Raw genomic sequence first — 18,883 nt, forward strand, 5'->3', positions numbered from 1 at the left:
TTATTGCTTTTAATCTTATGTTTGGTATTAAAATTTGTAAAAGTCGTATTAGATATCAATTCGTTATGAATTCGTTAAAAAGATTTATGTATATATAAGGTGCAGTTATGTGGAATTTTCGAATTAACGAACAAACGAAGAAAAAGTTCGCCAGACACCTAGCGCCACCATACCCGAGTAGTCTAGTATGTAGTTACATTTTACATCCATGAAAACAGCCGGTAAATAAGAGCAATGCTGTTCCTCGTTCATTTTAATTAACAAACTGGACTGTAGCTCATAACGAGCTTCACCGTAACATTAATTATTGTCGTAACGTGGAAACGTACAACTTTTTCACATTAGAAATTTCTCTTCATCCTTCTTATTGACATTAACGTACGATAACATTCACCTGTAATCCATAATCTATACCATTCATAGGATACGCAATGTACGTAGATTCGCAATAATTTCAATTTTTTACGATACAGTTTGAAATACAAAAATCGGATTATACCGAAAGAAAGCTTAGCAACCACGTAATCCCAAACAGAAACCGAAATTAAGTGGAAACACTTGGATTCGTAGGACAGTGACTGCGGTATATCTTCGTTTGTAATCTAGGAAAAATGGTTTTGAACGAGATGATTCGTCGGCTTGGAACACTGACCGAACTATATACACGGTGAGAACAATATGTTCGCTGATCCGCCAGGCTGCTCGTATAGCGTGTTCCTATTGGTCGTCGTTATTTCATGGAACACATGCGCAGTGAAGAGAGGCAGCCAGAGCTTCGTTGGTTATCCGACGAGCACAAGCGGCGATGTAGCGAACTTACCCCCACTTTTGGTGGTCGCTGCGTCAGGCGTGGTCGTTCGTTAGCGTTAGGGATCGCAGTACATCCGAGTCTGGCGAGTCGTATGAGTCGGTCTTCGTGTTGTCGCTTCGTCAACCTTTGTTGGCAAGACTGTGTGCATATATGCGCGCCCGCGCGCGTGTGTTAGTGTCCGTGCTTGGCAGAGAGAGGTCGTTTAACTTTTTCTTCCCCATCGTTGTTTTTCTTTTACTTGCCAATCCGGTGGAACGAAGAATAACGTTGTTCGAATCTTCTCTTTTCTCATAAAACAAGAAAAAATACGGAGAAACTATAATCGATAATGAAACAATGCATAGAAAAGTGAGAGTGAACGTGGCCACGTTCGGCCGGTTTGCCGACAGCGTGAATCACCAGCAGCAACACCGGCGTTCATGAGCCCACGCAATTCTAACCGATGCACGAGATTTCTCTCTTTCTCCTCCCTCTTTCACTCTTTTTCTTACTACCCTCTCTCGCTCTTTACTCCTAGTACTACACTGTGCTACACTAATACCGTACTACATTGTGGCACTCCAGTGCCGTTTCATATTTGCGTACGCAAATTTTCCCGTTCCAGTGTGACAGATACAATATACACAAAGTCATAATATAGTGAGTATTTTCGTTGGTTTCCTTCCGAGCAAAGAGATGACTGATCATTTCACAATGGACACATATATGCATACGTGCGTGGTGTGCTCGAATTGTGCGTTCGTTTGTAACATTATCAGCAAAGCCTATGACCGTGATATAGTTTCTGTTGATCCTGTGTAACAAAGGCGTTTCCAAGGGCACGTTGTGATTTTCATAGCGGGCCAACATATCGCCATTCAAGGGATCCTAGTTCACACTCGAAATCCATTGTTTTTTTTTTTTTGTATCTCTTGTTCCGCCCGTGTGACCAAAGATTCGCTCAAAGGAATCTTTTTTTGCAACTCTTTCCCTCCCACCCTCTGTCTGTCTGTCTCTGTCTCTCTCTCTCTCTCTTTCTCTCTCCCTACCTTCTCTCTCTCTCTCACTTTCCTTCTACAATTGGAGTTGAATGAGAGTTTAATGCCTTATACAAAGTTCTTTGTAATATCACTATCTTTGATGAAGTAATCGTTGTAATTTCTTGAATTTAACGTTTGTGGGAAATCAGGATAAATGGCGATCTAAGAGAGAATACGCGCGCGCGCGCGTGCTCGTATGTGATAAAATTCATTGCTAACTCTAAGCAGTTATTGTATTCACAGTACATTCTTCGCTTTTTAATTAAAATTGCTTTTCCTACTGCAACGCTACTAGATACATACGAATTATACTTCCTTCGATCCTTAGACAGAAAGAAAAAGAAAGGAAACGCGACACAACTCTCTATTATGATTTTCTTAGTAAGAGAAATAAGGAAATTAGAAATATAGCAAGCTGTGTTTCGATATAGGGGAGAAGGAGAGAAAGAATCGTGTGGAATAGAAATCACGTGAAATCGTGAAGAAATGTCGACCGAAAATCAAAACGGCTCCGCCGGTACACAAAGCAACGGGATAAAAACGACGATCGGTTGGTCGTCGACGACGAGGACTGTCTCGAACAATTCGTCGTTTTTGCACACTAGTAATTCGATGTTGAACCGTGATAAGCCGCGTCAAGTGCCACCGCCAACTTTGCCAAAATACACGTCGAGCTTTAACGCCGGTTGGAATGGAAGCGGCACGACCGAACGATTGAGCCGAGATCGCGAAGTTGGAGGTAGTTACAGACTGGCGAGCCTCGACAGGCTTGCCCTTAGGCAGAGGATACTTGATGGGGAGAAATCAAACGGCGACACCACGTCGGTAAGCCTAAATATTAGACACGGAGAAATATCGATCACGTATCGATTATTATCCGTAAGTCACTCTTTGAAAATGTCTTTTTCCGTCACTCTCGATAGTTTCGATATTTTTGTTCTATGGTCGAGGCTATATATGCTACATGTGTGTGTGTATATATATATATATATATATATATATATATTTATGTATATATACTACATTATCACAGAACACTTATGTATTTATATGAAATATTTTGGAGTTTAATTAGCACTGTAACGAGACGAGGCGTATCGTGATAGTGTTGGTAAAATTTGAAATGTATTTCAGAAGGTATATACTTAATGCAGAAATTCATTTAGTAAAAAATGAATACGATATATATTTCTGCAATAATGAAATAATGTTTCTTCTTTTCTTGTGTAGTAGATCGAATGTTTCAGTTTACGGTAAAATCGTCGAGACTATGATTTATTCGCGTGTAAACGAATCGATACATACATTAACTATATAAAATGAAGTAGCATCGAATATCGACGATATAGATGGGATAGGAAATTCAATTGGCACAAATAGCGAGTTCGCAGTCGAGATTGCGACGATTAGTCTTTAAGGTAGATTTCATATCGATTAACTTAACCTGACTCGCGTTTAACGGGCCGGGTCATAGAACTTGTAACCTTAGTTGTCTTTGAGGAGCTTCATCGTAAATCTAAAATCGATAAGTCTATAAAGGTAACGGACGAACACGCTTTAATTACAAAAAGATTAATCAACCACGGAAACTGCGTGGAATGTTAACCCTTGCTATACACAGGGGTCTTATATCAAAGTTGTAGATCTTTAACATTCTTTTGACGCTAACGTTACGAACCACGGCCAATATGGCTGATACGAAATTTTTTATTAACTTTCGGTCTCTCTTTAAATTTGGAATTCTCTTGGAAAGTATTTACACTGAAAATATTTTAAAATATTCTTATTTAATTATTTATTTATTTATTATGTTTATTAATTTATTCGCTATTATTATTAATATTGTTATTTAATATCGTAGCTTTCAATTATATACGTTATAACATAGCATGCAAGAAAGTGCATCCTTTTGATCGCTAAGTAACGCGAAAACGAGGAAATTAACAAGTTTGTACTTGTCGTATTTGTCCCCTATAATCTTCGCATTATTTATTTATCCAATTTTCGTAGTAGTTGCAGCGTTACAGATTCGAATAAAATTATTGTTATACCATTTAGTAGGACATTTTGCTAACGTAATATGTAAGTGAACTTTGCGAAAGTCGTCGAAGATTTCGATAGGTAGATGAGAGGTTCCGTCAGGTTGTTCGCGACTCCGTAATCCGTAACTCAATCTCGCCTCTCGAAGAATCAAATTTTATATCCCTGACACGCTGGAGGTCGCTCGTCAGTCGTTTCGACATTCGAGGACCCCGCATAAAGAACCACGTGATCGTTCCGTTTATTCCGTTCTTGTGACTCCGTGAGAAAGCTGCCTATGACTCACAGAATCTGACTAGGTTCGGCTTAACCAGTTCCAGTCGACGCTTGTTAATGTTGTACAAAAAAATCGCTATCATTTCGATCGGACACAAATGATTAATTACGATTGCAACATGCAATCACGCTAATGATTTACGATCGAGATTTATCGCTATTAAAGAACTGAGAGCACTAATTCATAGGTAGGTACTTGAAAATTGTGCATAATTTTCGAAATTTCATGATATTACGCGATTATTTATACTTACTTTACTTTGATAATTTCCATGTTAAATAAATTGATCGTTGATTTTAATCGGCTTCGGGCAAACAAGTGAAATTTTAGCCTCGGTGTTCGTTCTTCCAAACGAATTACGTTTATTCCAAAGATTCGTAAGCTCCGCGAAAGATTATATCGTACAACGTGATAGACGCGTTCTCGTCGTTTCGTCGCGTTTTTCGGCTGTTTCGAGAGCCTGGACAAATCATAAATTAGACTCGCGTGTAATCGCTACACGCGTAGAAGGGTAATTGGAACTTTCAGAATTTCAAAATTCCGATTTTATCAATTCGGTATACTACCCACGTGTGTACGATACGTAACACTGTATACGACGATCGTGGTTCGTGGAATTTCCCCATTTTCTTTAGAAATGTCTATCGTTATATAGGCGAAGTAATTGCATCTCCGAATAAACTAAAGATCGATGAGAATATCCGTTCGAATCGAACACGTGGCAAGTTTGCCCTATGTGCCCTCCCTTATTATGGTTGCATGCGCGAAGGGGTAGGGAGAAAGAGAGAGAGAGAGGGAGAGAGGGAGAGAGGGAGAGAATTTGCTAGTCTAGTGGGATGTATGGCAAGAGCGATGGGAAGAAAGGCGGTCGAGGGAGGAACATATGGGGATATGGGGCATCGTTCTTACGTCCACTTTCATGGGCTTTTGCGCTCGCGGCAGACTTGTATTTTAATTCTCTCGCGTCAAGTACGTGCCTCCGATTTCTCAACCTCGAACCACACCACCCATCGTCCGCGTTTATTTTTATATCATTCTTTTTTTTAATTAGACTAAATTTCGTGCAACTTGTCGGAAACTCGAACGGACGAAACACGTTCCGTCGAATAAATAAGCAGCGCAGGAGTGTTGTATGTAATTTAAGTAGCAAGACCAGAATACTTCGGCCTTGGAAACTCGAGTAGTCGTATCTAACTCTTCGATACTCCGTTGTTTCGCTAAGTGTTTTATCTATTGTTTTATATACAGGGTGGTTGGTAACTGGTGGCACAAGCGGAAAGGGGGTGATTCTAGGCGAAAAAAGAAGTCGAAAATAAAGAATACAAATTTTTCGTTCGAGGCTTTGTTTTCGAGAAAATCGACTTTGAATTTTCGCTCGGTACGCGTGCACTGTATCGCGTCTCGTTGTAACGGTTCTCACTGTAGATCGTTGTCTCGATGGAAAATTTAAAAAAAAATTTTTATTCTATATTTTCGACTTCTTTTTTCCCGTAGAATCACCCCCTTTCCGCTTGTACCACCAATTACCAACCACCCTGTATATACATATCAAAATTCCATAGTAGAAGTTAAATATCGTTAATTGATCAGGATTGTTCGTTGATCTCGATAGACGAAAAGTAAATGAAGAGTTGGTGACGAGATCCAAGTTCCTCGTCAAAGTTCTTCAATTTTTATAAATCGTAATACACGTAGCAGGTAATTTCGATAAAGTTTCGAAATTAATTGCATTTTAGTTGTAACGAAGTTGGAAGCAATATTAGGGGCGGACACGTGGTCGTAAAGATTTGAGAGTCACTGAGATCACGCACATGGCTACCCTTCGTACTTATATTCGGAGGAAGGGGTCCTGTCCGTGTTACAGGGCGATTTTAACCGAGGGTTCAACCCCCGATGGTGCGTCATAGACAATAAAAAATACACTGTAATTCGTGACTCACGAAACGGCGAACAGATACACTTGAAAGTGCTTTTTAAATCGAAGGCGTCGTATATGCATACGCAGGGATATCCTTTGCAAACTCTTCAAGACATTGAAAGTAGATACCCGTACGTTTATTAGCACTGCGAGCATCGAAATGTACAAAAATGCACAAACATGCGAGGAAAATGATCGTGGAAGTGCGTTTGTTCAAAATTGTTAATCGGGACGATGATAAAAGCGGTGTCGCTAGAACGAAAGTCGATGGGTTTTCCTCACCGTTAATTATTTTTCGTTCTACGCGAAAAATAATTAAAAAAAAATAATTAAAATTATTAATTTAAATTTAATTAATAATTAAAAAAAAATTTTTTTTAAATTTTTCCATCGAGACAACGATCTACAGTGAGATCCGTTACAACGAGATGCGATACAGTGCACGCGTACCGAGCGAAAATTCAAAGTCGATTTTCTCGAAAACAGAGCCTCGAACGAAAAATTTCTATTCTATATTTTCGACTTCTTTTTTCACGTAGAATCACCCCTTTTCCGCTTGTACCGCCAGTTACCAACCACCCTGTATACGCGTGAAATTCTCGTTGAAAGTGGCTAAGAAATTATAGATGTCGGCGATCATCGCCTCTTACGAGTCTTTACCGATACGGAACCGGTGATGAAACGAGCGATGGAAGCTTCCAAGAAGGACGGAGAAGCCTGGTCGTGTTCGATAAAATGGAAATTTATGACTTCCGTGATCGTGGTCGACCTTAAATGAGATCATTGTTCCGTCTCGGATAAATGCAGCTGGTCGAAAGAATTTTCAAGTCCCTTCTTTCTTCTACGTACGTAGATGACACGGTGGCCGATGTGATCGTCGCCGACTGACTCGGAAGATACAAGAAGTTTTCTTTCACATCGCACAGTAAGGAATATTTGTTAAAAAATTGGTCAGAACTGGAGAACAGATAAATTTGACGCTCGACGTGTTCTTCTTAGCCGTACGAAAGTTTCTTTCGCGCAAACAGATTTCACTGGAAAATCATCCGCACTCGTGATTCGTAAAATTCACTCGAAAGACTCGATCTATCTCATTGGTGAACTCGTTACTCGTTGCCGCTACGCCACAGAATTTATCAAGACCGGTAAATCGGTAAATCGTGACTCGTGAAACTCGACCAATGATACTGGCCAAGTCGCGCCAGAGGTCCTCAGTCGTACGTCTATTCGTCGAGGATCGTCGAGAAACCAGTTTTGGAAGAACGCGGTTTAGAGAAGAGAACGTTCAGAGGAGACTCGGCTAGCGTGTACTCGATGTAAATTCATAGCTGGGACGAGCCCGGTTTGATTCCGTTGGAACACGAAGGGGAAACCCGCCCACCCGACACACAGAGCACCCTTTCAGGAAAGCAGGCCGCGTCCCACTTTTTCTCCCTGTTTTTTTCGCTTCAAACAACGTTCATGTTCCTCGTTCTCTATGGTATTTCCATTTCCAACCCTCGGCGGAGATACGTGTGCACCTAACTGTTTTATGGCGTGTTCACCGCATGCTTATATACGGTTCTACGCAAATAGCGCGATAGACTTTTCGATGAAACGAAACGCGAACGTAGGGAAAAATAAAAGAAAAAAAGAAAAAATAAATAAGAGGAGAACGGTCGAGAGAGAAAGGAGATCCGTGGCAAACTCTAGCTGCCTTTTTCTCTGAACGAACTTGCGCATTCACAGCGAGAGCTTCGCCAAACGTTTCGTCTCTTCGGTCTCGTTTTTCCAGGCTCTGCCTAGACTATAGTAGTCGGTTGGTATATTTTCTGTTTGGAGATCGATTAGCGGCTGCTTGGTTTTAACTTTTAACCGATTAAAAAGCTTTATAAGTTCATCTCTATAGACTGCAGACTGCGGATGTTTATGCGTTTGTACGAAATTTGGGTGCGTAACAAGTATACAGAATGCATATGATATACAAAGATATACAGGGTGGTTGGTAACTGGTGGTACAAGCGAAAAGTGAGTGATTCTACGCGAAAAAAGAAGTCGAAAATGTAGAATAAAAAATTTTTTTTTTTTTTAATTTTTCCATCGAGACGACGATCTACAGTGAGATTCGGTATAACGCACCGCACGCGTACCGAACGAAGATTCAAAGTCGATTTTCTCGAAAACAAAGCCTCGAACGAAAAATTGTTATTCTATATTTTCGACTTCTTTTTTCGCCTAGAATCACCCCCTTTCCGTTTCTACCACCAGTTACCAACCAGCCTGTATATGCGTAAAACTTCAAAGACGAAATACACGTATTAGTGGGGTTGATATAAATCGTCGTGGAATATAAAAGCAGCCTATTCGTCGTCCGTTACTCCGGGTTACTCTGTTTTCTGTTTGTCCATTTTCAAAGAATCTGGTATCTTCAAATATTACCGACCTCCTCCGCCAGAAATCCTACCACGTTTACAAATGTACTGTCATATATTTTCTATTTTCCCTGACTCCCCTTCGTGGAAGAACTATCATCGGCGAGAACAGGGCCACGTGCGATCGAACGTTTCCTGGTTTACCGCGTTCCAAGAAACCTTACCCTCCGTGTAAACTTATTGGTAGCGTATAATCGAATAACGAGAAAATTATCCAGCGCATTCCTCTCGAACGATCGGCGCTAACAGCCGGTTAGGCGATCGAACGTTATCGTTTCAAAACGATTTTCCTCCGTGTTCGATCATCGGAAACGCCAACCAGTACACGTTGTTGTACGATTGAACGGGAACTCGGGACGTATATTTTGCCGGTTGTCCGGTAAAAGCCGCTAGTAAAATAGAGTAGCTGGCTGTTTGCTCGAACGTTGGAAACTATAAAACGGATTAACGGGTTGATAGGAAAGAGGCCCGACGTCTAATCTCTCCCCGTGGCTCGTTTAGAACGTGGCATTGCGCGGCGGTCTCTCCCGGGCTTGCTTGAACGTTAATTGAACGAAATTAGCCGAGACGTTGTGCTGGCACGTGCGAGACGCAGCATCTTGCTGCTACAATTTCACCATGCTGTACTCTTAAAAGAACGTTAATTAAGGAAATTCGTACGGGTCGAGGACACGCGAATACCACCGTGTCTCGAAAGATCCAGTTTACCAGGAGAATTTCGCTTAAGCAGAGAACTGGGTTACGCGCAGTCTCGCTGTCCGAATTAAGACACAAGTTGCCATTTTTGTCAATTCCTCGTAGGATTAGCGAGACTCGGTTCGACGATTGGCTGGAGAAGCCGCTCGAATACGCGTCTCTTTTTCGAAAAAAACGGATAAACAAGACGATGCTTCTCGTAATTTACTGTCCATAGGGAAAGAAGCTGCGAGAAGACAAGAAAGGAAGATGCAATTTCTAATCTCTAATGACGCGATGTTTGTACAACAGTTACGTTATTGGTCATCCCACCGCGTGACCCTCGATAAGAGCGTGTAAGTTATTATTTCGTTGTTTAGAAGAACATCAAGGGAATACCGCGACGCTGTAGTTACGAAGCTAAAAGAAATTTCGAAAAGAAGCTCCGACTCTTCTCCGATCGTGTAGCTTCGTTTCTCGTTTCAATCGATCGCTCTTTACACGTTAAAATCGCCACCTAAGAATTCGCATAGCTAGCAGATCGATACGCTTGGGTGGAAAAAGCAAATTCGGAATCTCGTTTGCGCTAGTTTCCATACGAGCAATTATGTCCACGCTCGAGAAGCTCGTGCCTGTAACCCAATAATTTCGTTATCGAAGGTTTTCGGTGCCCTTCGATTTCTACACCTTCCTTTGATTAACCGTAACTCGAAAGTGGAGCAGACGCGTGAATGGAACGGTCGTGTGATTGCAACGGCGGAAGCTGGTTGACGAGTCGTCTTTCCTCGGGCCCATCCGAACACGTAGTTACGCGAGCAAAAAAATGCAAATGTTTTACACCGAGAAAATGGAAAAAAGGGAGTTGAGCTGAAAACGACCGCGGCGTTAGCAGCTATCGATTTTTCTAACAATCCCCCTCGACCTTCCACGACTCCCACCTTACGTTCAATCGTTTCGATTCACCCGCCGTACCATCCGAAACGGCTCTATTTGCAACTGTTAATTACACGCGTTACTCCTCTTCGCTTTATACCGGACCACGTTCGTCCGCTAAATTTGGAAATCATCATCCGTGGAAGGAATTATACGCTGATAATGGTATATAATAATCTACTGTTTGAGGAAACCGTGACGAAGGCCGAGTCTTCAGTCGCAGCCGGCTTCGTAATACGTAAAGCAAATAGAAAGCGAATGAAAATTGAAAATCGCGTTGTTCGTTCTCTTTACGGATTGGCGAGATTGCGCGGAGAACGAGACAGCATCGTTGTTGACTCAAGGGGAGAAGAATGTTTCTATTATATTCGTGACGGCATTGTATTCTAAAAACTACGTGGCACGCCGCGTTGCATTCGCGAGTGGAAGCGTCGCGGCGTCGCGTCGGTGCGGAAAAAATCCAGGCCCCGTAATCACTGGTGCGATTCCAGTGCGATCATCGGTATGCAAAAGCGAATGCCGTAACGCAAATTACGTAGAAGACCGATTAGATACTGGAGCGTGTATTTATCATCGCCCCTTCCGTGTCTGTGCTTTCGATTAATTCATATCTATTTATAAAATAGTATCTCCCCGTGGCACTGAAAAACACGAAACGGATCGTTGTAAAACGCAACGTGCATCGAGAGCGTGCTACTACGAACGAAAATGCGAACGTTACGCGAAGGAAATACAGCAACTAACGAGAGTACTCGAACAATTATATTCGACATTGTGTAATTACGTTTTCAAGGAAGGCGCTTCGCCGTTAATTTCGATGAAGGGCTCGTTCTCCTCGGATATAAGAAATATTTCGAACGGAGAACGAGCTGAACGACGCAGCAGAGTTAAACGTACATTGCGACTCTTTGCGATAACGAAATCGTTATCGTAAGTGGCCTGAGACTTTTCCACGATTTTATAAATCGCGAGGGAAGATCGGTCGTTCGGTTACTGACTGCGCCTGGTTAGGCGAATATACGATGCGAGTGCTTGAAACGCGGAGCAACGTCGACGGTTAGGTTGCGTTTTACGAAGCAGTGGCAACGCGTTTCACGAAGAACAAAAGTCGAAAGAACAAGTCGCAAGAAAACGCTTTCTTCGTCGAATAAAGGCAGACCAGACCGTTGCTTGCTTGCTGCGTTTCAAGTGCCTGCCAGTTTCGATACACCTAGCCAGGTTGTTCTTTATATTCGGCAATTAACTTGTCCAGATGCGTGTTAAAGAATCGCGAGAGAAAACGGCAAAGAAGAAACTTGTCGTTTCACGTTGAAACGTTCGAAATTTACACGATAAACGCGTATCGGCAGTTGCGAACAATCTGCGGGTCGATCCGAGTAGGAAATTTAAGAGGGAAAGCTGACCGAATTTCCAGCTGTTCCATATCGCAACTGGTTTCGCGCGAGAACGTTCAATGGGACGGACGACACGGCAGCGCGAGTCTACGAGCTTGGAATTCGTTGTTCCACGAAGGATTCCAGGCGAATTAAATACAACAGAGACGCGTCGTTGGACGAAATTGCTATAACGATATAGAGCGGTCCATTAGACGGTAGAAATCTGGGCCACGCGAGACCGAACGGCCACGACGATAATAAAATTATCGCACGATACACGCGGTACCGCGACTTACGAGTTTCGACTTTGAAGAACTCCGAGGAGCCGCGCCTCGTCGATGAAAACAGTTATTTCCGAGTCCGCTGCGTGTTCAATGTACAATGTACAGCGTACAATTTGCGACGGAGCAAACGGGTTAAACGAGCGGGGCAAATTTTCCGACGCTATCGGCGCATCACGCGAATCGTCGACGCTCCGCACTTGCATTCCGAGCGAATAATCACCACGTCGCGGAATGATATTTCGTAAATCCTTGGCTAATTAGCCGTTCGTCGAGCGCGGTAATCCGTGGTAATTAAGGGTTGTTCTTATTATTAACGCCTCGTGGCGTTACTTCTGGACTGGGTCTGTCGCTAGACCTAAAATGCAAAAATTGGTAAACACGAAAACGTAGAACGCAGAAAACGGCAGACAGGTATTGCGATATTTAAAAGACGAACAAATTTTCATGAACGTCCGCGGTGCGATCGGATCGATTCGATAAATTCAATTTGTTATGAAGCTGCACGAAGAACGACGAAGAGCCGCGTATCCGATTTAGCGCGACGGTTTCTACTTTATCGAGGTTTTTGATTAAAGCGTTATACGTATACGAGGAGCACATATGGTTAAGGTTCAAGTAGAAAGCGATCGCTTGTCACTGCGACTATATCGCACGGAATGCCAGCGAAACTTTGGCAGCGTTCAACGTCTTACGAAGCAGCCAAGTTCTCTGGCCTATCGAGCGGTGTACCTGTGTAACGATTCTATCGCTTGATTTAAAGCGTGTTTGTTTGTCGAACATCGCGACCATAGCATTACCTTACGCGTCGAATCTATCAAAGTGAATTTAATACGATCCTATCCTACCCTACCTTACCTTACCTTACCTTACCTTACCTTACCTTACCTTACCTTACCTTACCTTACCTTACCTTACCTTACCTTACCTTACCTTACGTTACCTTACGTTGCCTTGCCTTGCCTTGCCTTGCCTTGCCTTACCTAACCTCACCTTACCTAACCTCACCTCACCTCACCTTACCTTACCTTACCTCACCTTACCTAACTTCACCTTACCTTACCTTACCATACCTTACCTTACCTTACGTTACGTTACCTTACCTTACCATACCTTACCTTACCTTACCTTACCTTACGTTACCTTACCTTACCTTACCTTATCCCACGCTTCGCTCCACTTATGTATACATATGTATAGTGTTTGTGAACTTCAAAGTCATTAGCAATTCGTGATATAGCGTTATTATTAAAAGCAGTTTCGCGTATACGTACCATATACTCGTAAAGAAGATTCTACAAATATTTTCTTCGCAGTAAGACACGAGATAAGGTAATAATCTGAAAGTTTCAGACACTGCGGTATACGCGGCTTTTAACGCGTTTGTCTCATTGCTCGCCAGACGTCTATAGAATTACCAGACTTTCTTCAATCCGTTATCAGAGGTTTCTGTTTGTTTTAAACGCCTTTCCACGCCTTCGCTTTGGCAGCCATGTAGGCCTTACGCAGGAAACGGTTCTTCTCCACGAATCTTATCGAACGGATAGACCAGCGCGGCGACGTTTCCGATAGATCGTGACCTTGTTGTTTCTCGATCAGCTCTCCCCTTCACCGAACAGGCAACTTAAAGCAACCTCCTATCTTATTTATATATATATATATATATATGTTAGAATCGCGAGCTTCTCCACCGTAAGATTTCTCCTCCACTTCCGGCGGAAAAAAGCGACGCACCGGATGCTCCTCTGGGAAATCAACGAAATATGTACATATCTCGAATAGCTTTGTGCGCAGACCCGATACCACTTTATGGCCGTCGTCGTTCTCTTCTTTTCGTATTCGTTTCCGACGTACGAACCGTTATTAATACGATTAATAAGAACTCGAGGATAAATGCAAGCAACGAGTACATCATCGTGTCGTATCGTTGCGTACGTGTGCATGACAATGAGTCACGCAAGTAGATATTCGTAGTTATCGAATTGCCAACTTGGAACCACCGATATCTTCTAAAGCGCAAATTTCATATCATCGATAGGAATCTCGAAACCTGTCAAAATAACTCTTATCGACGATATTGAATTTGTATTTTAAAAGATGTCGATCGTTCAAAGTAGGACTCACCGTAGCACGCGAAACGCTACTATTTGAAATTCGTAGAACAATTTTTATCGCTCATATTCCTTTGATGATATTATTATTATTATTATTATGTCGAATTTGTATTATAAAAATACCGTTAGTAAGTAGTCGTTCAAAGTCGACAATCGGTGAGAAGATTAGGAATACTTCTGGGACTCGTACATACTCTTACGTACGCTAACTGCACATTCTGACAACCGACTATAAGTGACTATTTACACGATAAGAAAAGAGGACCAAACAAGTTGCATATCCATATTTGTGTATCCGCTTCCTTTCTCTCTGCTATTTTTACATCATCCAACTATCATCGATGCAAATTCCCAACAGTTCCAAGACGGTTACCGTTTGTTCTTAGCGTATCCTTAGCTGCTGGACGACGATCACGACCAACGACTATTCGGAATTAGCGACAAACCGACTTTTTCGGTCGGACCAAGTAGCAACTCGAGATGATTTTGCGCGTTTCTGACGAGCGTCTCGCGAGTAACGTTAAACGATGTTATGCGCAAGTTAACTTACAGAAACGTATTTTAATAATTCGTCTATGTTCACGTCTTTAAAAGTACGATTTCGTAATATTAATTTCTATTTTTTCTTTTTACGATAATTTATGATGCGTCCTCGGTTTGGCCAAAATTCTTCCTCGCCAAATTGAATACGACGGCAGCGTAGCGAGCACCTGTCCGAACGCGGTTAACATCTGCCAACGAGGAAGATAGTTAACGGAAAATCTGACGGATCTACGCGGCCCGTGCAGATCTACAACGATGTAAATGAACGCGACAGGTGTTGCGCGATCGCCAAAGCCATCTGCGCTCCATTCAAACGGTCTTTAAGGCTCCATTGTGTTAGCGATATCGGTTCACCGTGTTCTCAATGGAATCTCGAGAGAGCAACTGGAAGAAACGGCCACGAAACCAGACGCCAGTGACGCGACTCGTTCCAACAACCCCGTCGTTAACGTTAATTGTTAATTCGGTTTATCGATTATGCCACATTCGTGCTTCTTCGTTGCGCTTTCTACGCGATCCACCGACGTCGCGTAAAGCGACGAATGTCAACGCGCAAGCCACTGTCAGGTACAAATTTGCGCGTATTTAGCGAGACTTTGCGATGTATCTAGCCGCTTTCGAAGTTGCAGTTTATCGTCTTTCATTTGAACATCCGCTTTTTAATCTTTGATATTAACCCTTAGAGTGCTGAATACTCCAGACTTTTCGCTAGACCGGATTCTGTCGATTGACTATTCGAAGCGCAAATCGTAATAAGTTATAGTAATTCTTCTGCGCGAGATTAAACGATTCAAGAGCGTTATTTTTTAGTATTAATTATTTATTACAAACATTGAAATTTGCGATAAACTAGAATTTGGGTAACAAACTAGAAAACTAAATTTAGTGAACATAACGCGAGTTCATAATTCAATTGAGCGTGAAAAATTTCAAAACAATCATCGATACGTAATCCGACATCGCATTCGCATGGAACGATTTGCAAGTGGTTGGTTCGCTATTTACAAGTTCGATGTCGATCACTCATTCGCTACGTTTCTTATCTCGAGGAATGGAGAAAGGATTATTTGTCCTTCCACTGGAATTAGATCCACCGGAAGGTGTTTCCCTCGGTGAAATGGAAATATCGTAGCTTTCACCGATGGACCGAGGTTTTTCGCCAAGCCTCGTCCCCAACCAAAAGACCGAACGATTCTGTTCGACGCGTTTCGTTTCTGCACTTTCCGCTTCCTCTTTACCTCTACACGGTGGCTGACCAAAGTATTCGAACACTTACCGCGGGAAGCTTTTAGGCACGCGTATCTGTACGCACATTGTATATCGTAAATGTCAGGCTTTTTATACAGCGTGGTTGGTAACTGGCGGTACAAGCGGAAAAGGGGCGGTTCTACGCGAAAAAATAAGTCGGAAATATAGAATAAAAATTTTTCGTTCCAAGCTTTGTTTTCGAGAAAGTCGACTTTGAATTTTCGGATCTCACTGTAGATCGTTGTCTCGATGGAAAAATTAAAAAAAGAATTCCTTTTTCGCGTAGAATCACCCCCTTTCAGCTTGTATCACCAGTTACCAACCACCCTGTATTTTGAAACGCAAGCACTGTAATAAGACACAGATCTCGGGCACAACGCGTACGTGAAAAGTCTCTACAAATATTCGAACGCTGACTGTCGCGAGTTTCCGTTTATTGTATTTCCTCCGTGTTACTCGGTAATTTTCTTCGGTCTAGCGGCAACGCGTTCGACGTACACGCGAACAAGATTCGTACGATGGATAATACGGAACGAGAAAAGGAAACGTTGATCCGCAACGATCGAATCACGACGACTAGAAAAATTATACAACTACAAAGATACGACAGAGCGTTTTCGGACAGGCTGCGGGTTCCATCAACGAGCGGCGAAATAATTCCATTTTGTACGGTCGTGAAAGCGGGCGGGGTAAGAGATAGCTGGGAAAGGAACAAGCGAAGAAGAGTATTTAAAAGTTGCGCGAAAGACGGTGGAGATGACGTTGCGTCGTTTCGATGTATTTCGCCAGGGCTAAGTCCGAAGCTTGCTCGCGAAAAGAAGAGAAAATCTGATAAAATGCGATTTCCCTCGAGGCAAAAACTGCTTTTAGTTGACGGTGCACGAGTTAGAAATTTCAGCGCGAAAGACAAGTTTCCCGAGATGATCCCCGATCGCAGCGATATTCTCTTCGCTCGTAATAAATGAATACTTTTCTTTTTCCCTTTATCTCCCTCTCTTTCTTCCTATTTTCACCCTTCTTTCACGTTGCCAATTCAAAATATATTTTTCATACGATCGCTGTTGTTTTTCGCCCAAAGACCGCATTCGTCGAAAGAAGATTCTATCTTACCGATACCATCGTTCGTTCGTTGTTCGTTCGCAAATGGACGTAGCAGCGCGGTGGCAGAAAACCAATTACGAATGTTGGAAGCGCGAATGGGAAATTTATACTCGATACAGGATGCTGCGTCGAGCTGCAGAATCGTATTAAGCGATCGTACGCGTGTCATCGCGCGATGGTTTTCTATGGCGCGCTCGTGGACAGTCGCGCGAATCCCGTAAAACGCAAGTTTGAATTTCAAGTTAAATTTTCTACGCGATACGGCGCTCTCGAGATTGGCGACAGAAAGGAAAAAAGCAAAGCGTAGGTCGATTAGTCGGATGCGAAGTATCGGCCACGCCAGAAAGACTCACCATCGTGGAACGGTCGATTATAAATCGATCGCTCCGTGGAAAGTAAGATTCCTCGACATCGTTTCGTCTCTCCTTTGAAGTCCTTTTGTTCCTCGCCGCTTTAATACGATACAAGTGGCTGCTTTCGTTCTACGTGGGGTTTAGATTCCTCCGATGATAGACCGCTACTGGCAAGCCCTTAATTAACGACAAGCTTGTACAGGTTTCTCAACCGTTGTCGTCGTTCCAAAGCCGTCGTCGTCGTCGTTCGATCTCGCTAAAACGATCGACCGATCTCACGCTGCCCGCGCTCACTCGCGTTTTCCTTCCTAATATCTTCCAGACGGAATTTTGTTCTACGGTTTACGGTCTAAAAAGCGTGCAAGTTCGTCGCTGGAACCGTCAGCCTACGAACATAGATCTCGATCGATCTACTCGGCAATCAGCGAAAAGTCGAGCTGCCTCTGTCGCAGCAGCCAGCCACCTCGTTCCTGTTCCAGGGCTGACCGATTACCGAATTCTCTTCGTTTAGGATCTGTAACGATTCCTCCAAAGGTTCGTCGTTTGGCGATTTACACGAATAATCCGAATATTTGATGGAAGGCGAGAACAGTTTACCTCCGTGAAACTAAAAATATGTTTGCTGTTTAATTGTTGTTGTTTAATTGTAATCGCAGCGACTGGCTGCGTTGCGAGAGGCTCGTCGTTCTCGATGACGGCAGGCAGACCTCGAGACCGAGTTCTCGGTTGTGGAATGATCTTACGTTCCGAGGAGCTTCTTCGATTTTCCATTGTTCCGTGTTTCTAGCCGACGAGCCTCAAGGTTTTAGAGAGGAAGCGAGTCGCACGGCTAAATTGTCACGGTGCGTCCACTACGGTCCACCACCTCCTTTGGATCTCTCCGAAGGGACTTTGGAACGAGGCTGCCTGGCTGTCGCGTACAGTCTTACACAGAGCACCGGACCGGTTTCTGTTCCACGATGCTGCACTCGGTTCGACCGAGAGAGAGCCTCTCTTTCTCGGCGGATGCCCAGCCTCGTTGGATGCGACGCGTGCAACTCCGTGTTACATCGTGCCGTAAATAAAGGGCGTCTCCGTAATCAACGTGGCTGTGGATTTTTCCTAGAAATGATACGGTCGAGGCCACCCAGAGTCCACGCGCCACCTTCGACTCGACCTTTTAGTCAAACTAGTTTCACCACGGCTTATATGTACGTATATATTTAGCTTCCACGGAAACGTAAGAGCGTCTCTGATACTTTTTAGCTTCCCTTCGACGCACGCCCTTTTTCTTCTCTACGCGCGCTAACAGACGCCAGCGTCTTGCTTAAAGCGTTTCGCTTACTCCGCTTACCGTTCAAAGCTCGCTCGCCGTTAGCCTGTAACCGTGTTAAAAAAAAAAAAAAAAAAAAAAGAAGAATGGAAAGCAGGTACCTTCCAACGCTCCGTTATCCACGTTTCGGATCGATTTTGGACGAAGCGAGTTTACCATCGCGCCGCACGTACATACACACGCGCATAACGATACAGTTTAGTCTATGTCGACCAAGTCGCCTACGTGTAAAACACCCTGAAAGTGCAATCGTTCGTACGTTGACTCTGGGTTGCTGCTTCTGTAAGCGCGCGCACACATACGCAAACACACAAAGGTTTCGACCGAACACGATCCATTTCCGCGAGTCGGTCAGCAACGTCGGTTCCGTGGCGCGAGGAAGCCTCTCTCGGGGAATTTACGACTCGGCAAATGGAAGAACTAACTAGCCGCAGCTAGTCTCCTTCGAGATCCCCTCGTTATTACGTGACG

General features: G+C 43.2%; 1 protein-coding gene across 11 annotated transcripts in view; it reads left to right on the forward strand.

The window, feature by feature from the left end:
• LOC117232654 (septin-7) overlaps positions 1–18,883 on the forward strand; it is a 43,125-nt gene that overhangs the window by 10,253 nt on the left and 13,989 nt on the right. For 3 of the 11 annotated variants that reach the window (XM_033492165.1, XM_033492162.1, XM_033492164.1), the window contains exon 1: positions 2,317–2,655. The exons of 5 other annotated variants lie outside the window; for them this stretch is intronic. In XM_033492165.1, coding sequence (XP_033348056.1) covers positions 2,317–2,655 — 339 coding nt within the window. Of the gene's footprint in view, positions 1–849; positions 1,451–2,261; positions 2,656–18,883 lie in introns of those variants that run through there. 3 more of the 11 variants (XM_033492160.1, XM_033492161.1, XM_033492166.1) reach the window with 3 other exon arrangements.

Source organism: Bombus vosnesenskii, unplaced genomic scaffold (assembly GCF_011952255.1).
Source record: "Bombus vosnesenskii isolate JDL3184/JDL3185 unplaced genomic scaffold, Bvos_JDL3184-5_v1.1 scf7180000013289, whole genome shotgun sequence".
NCBI lineage: Eukaryota > Metazoa > Arthropoda > Insecta > Hymenoptera > Apidae > Bombus > Bombus vosnesenskii.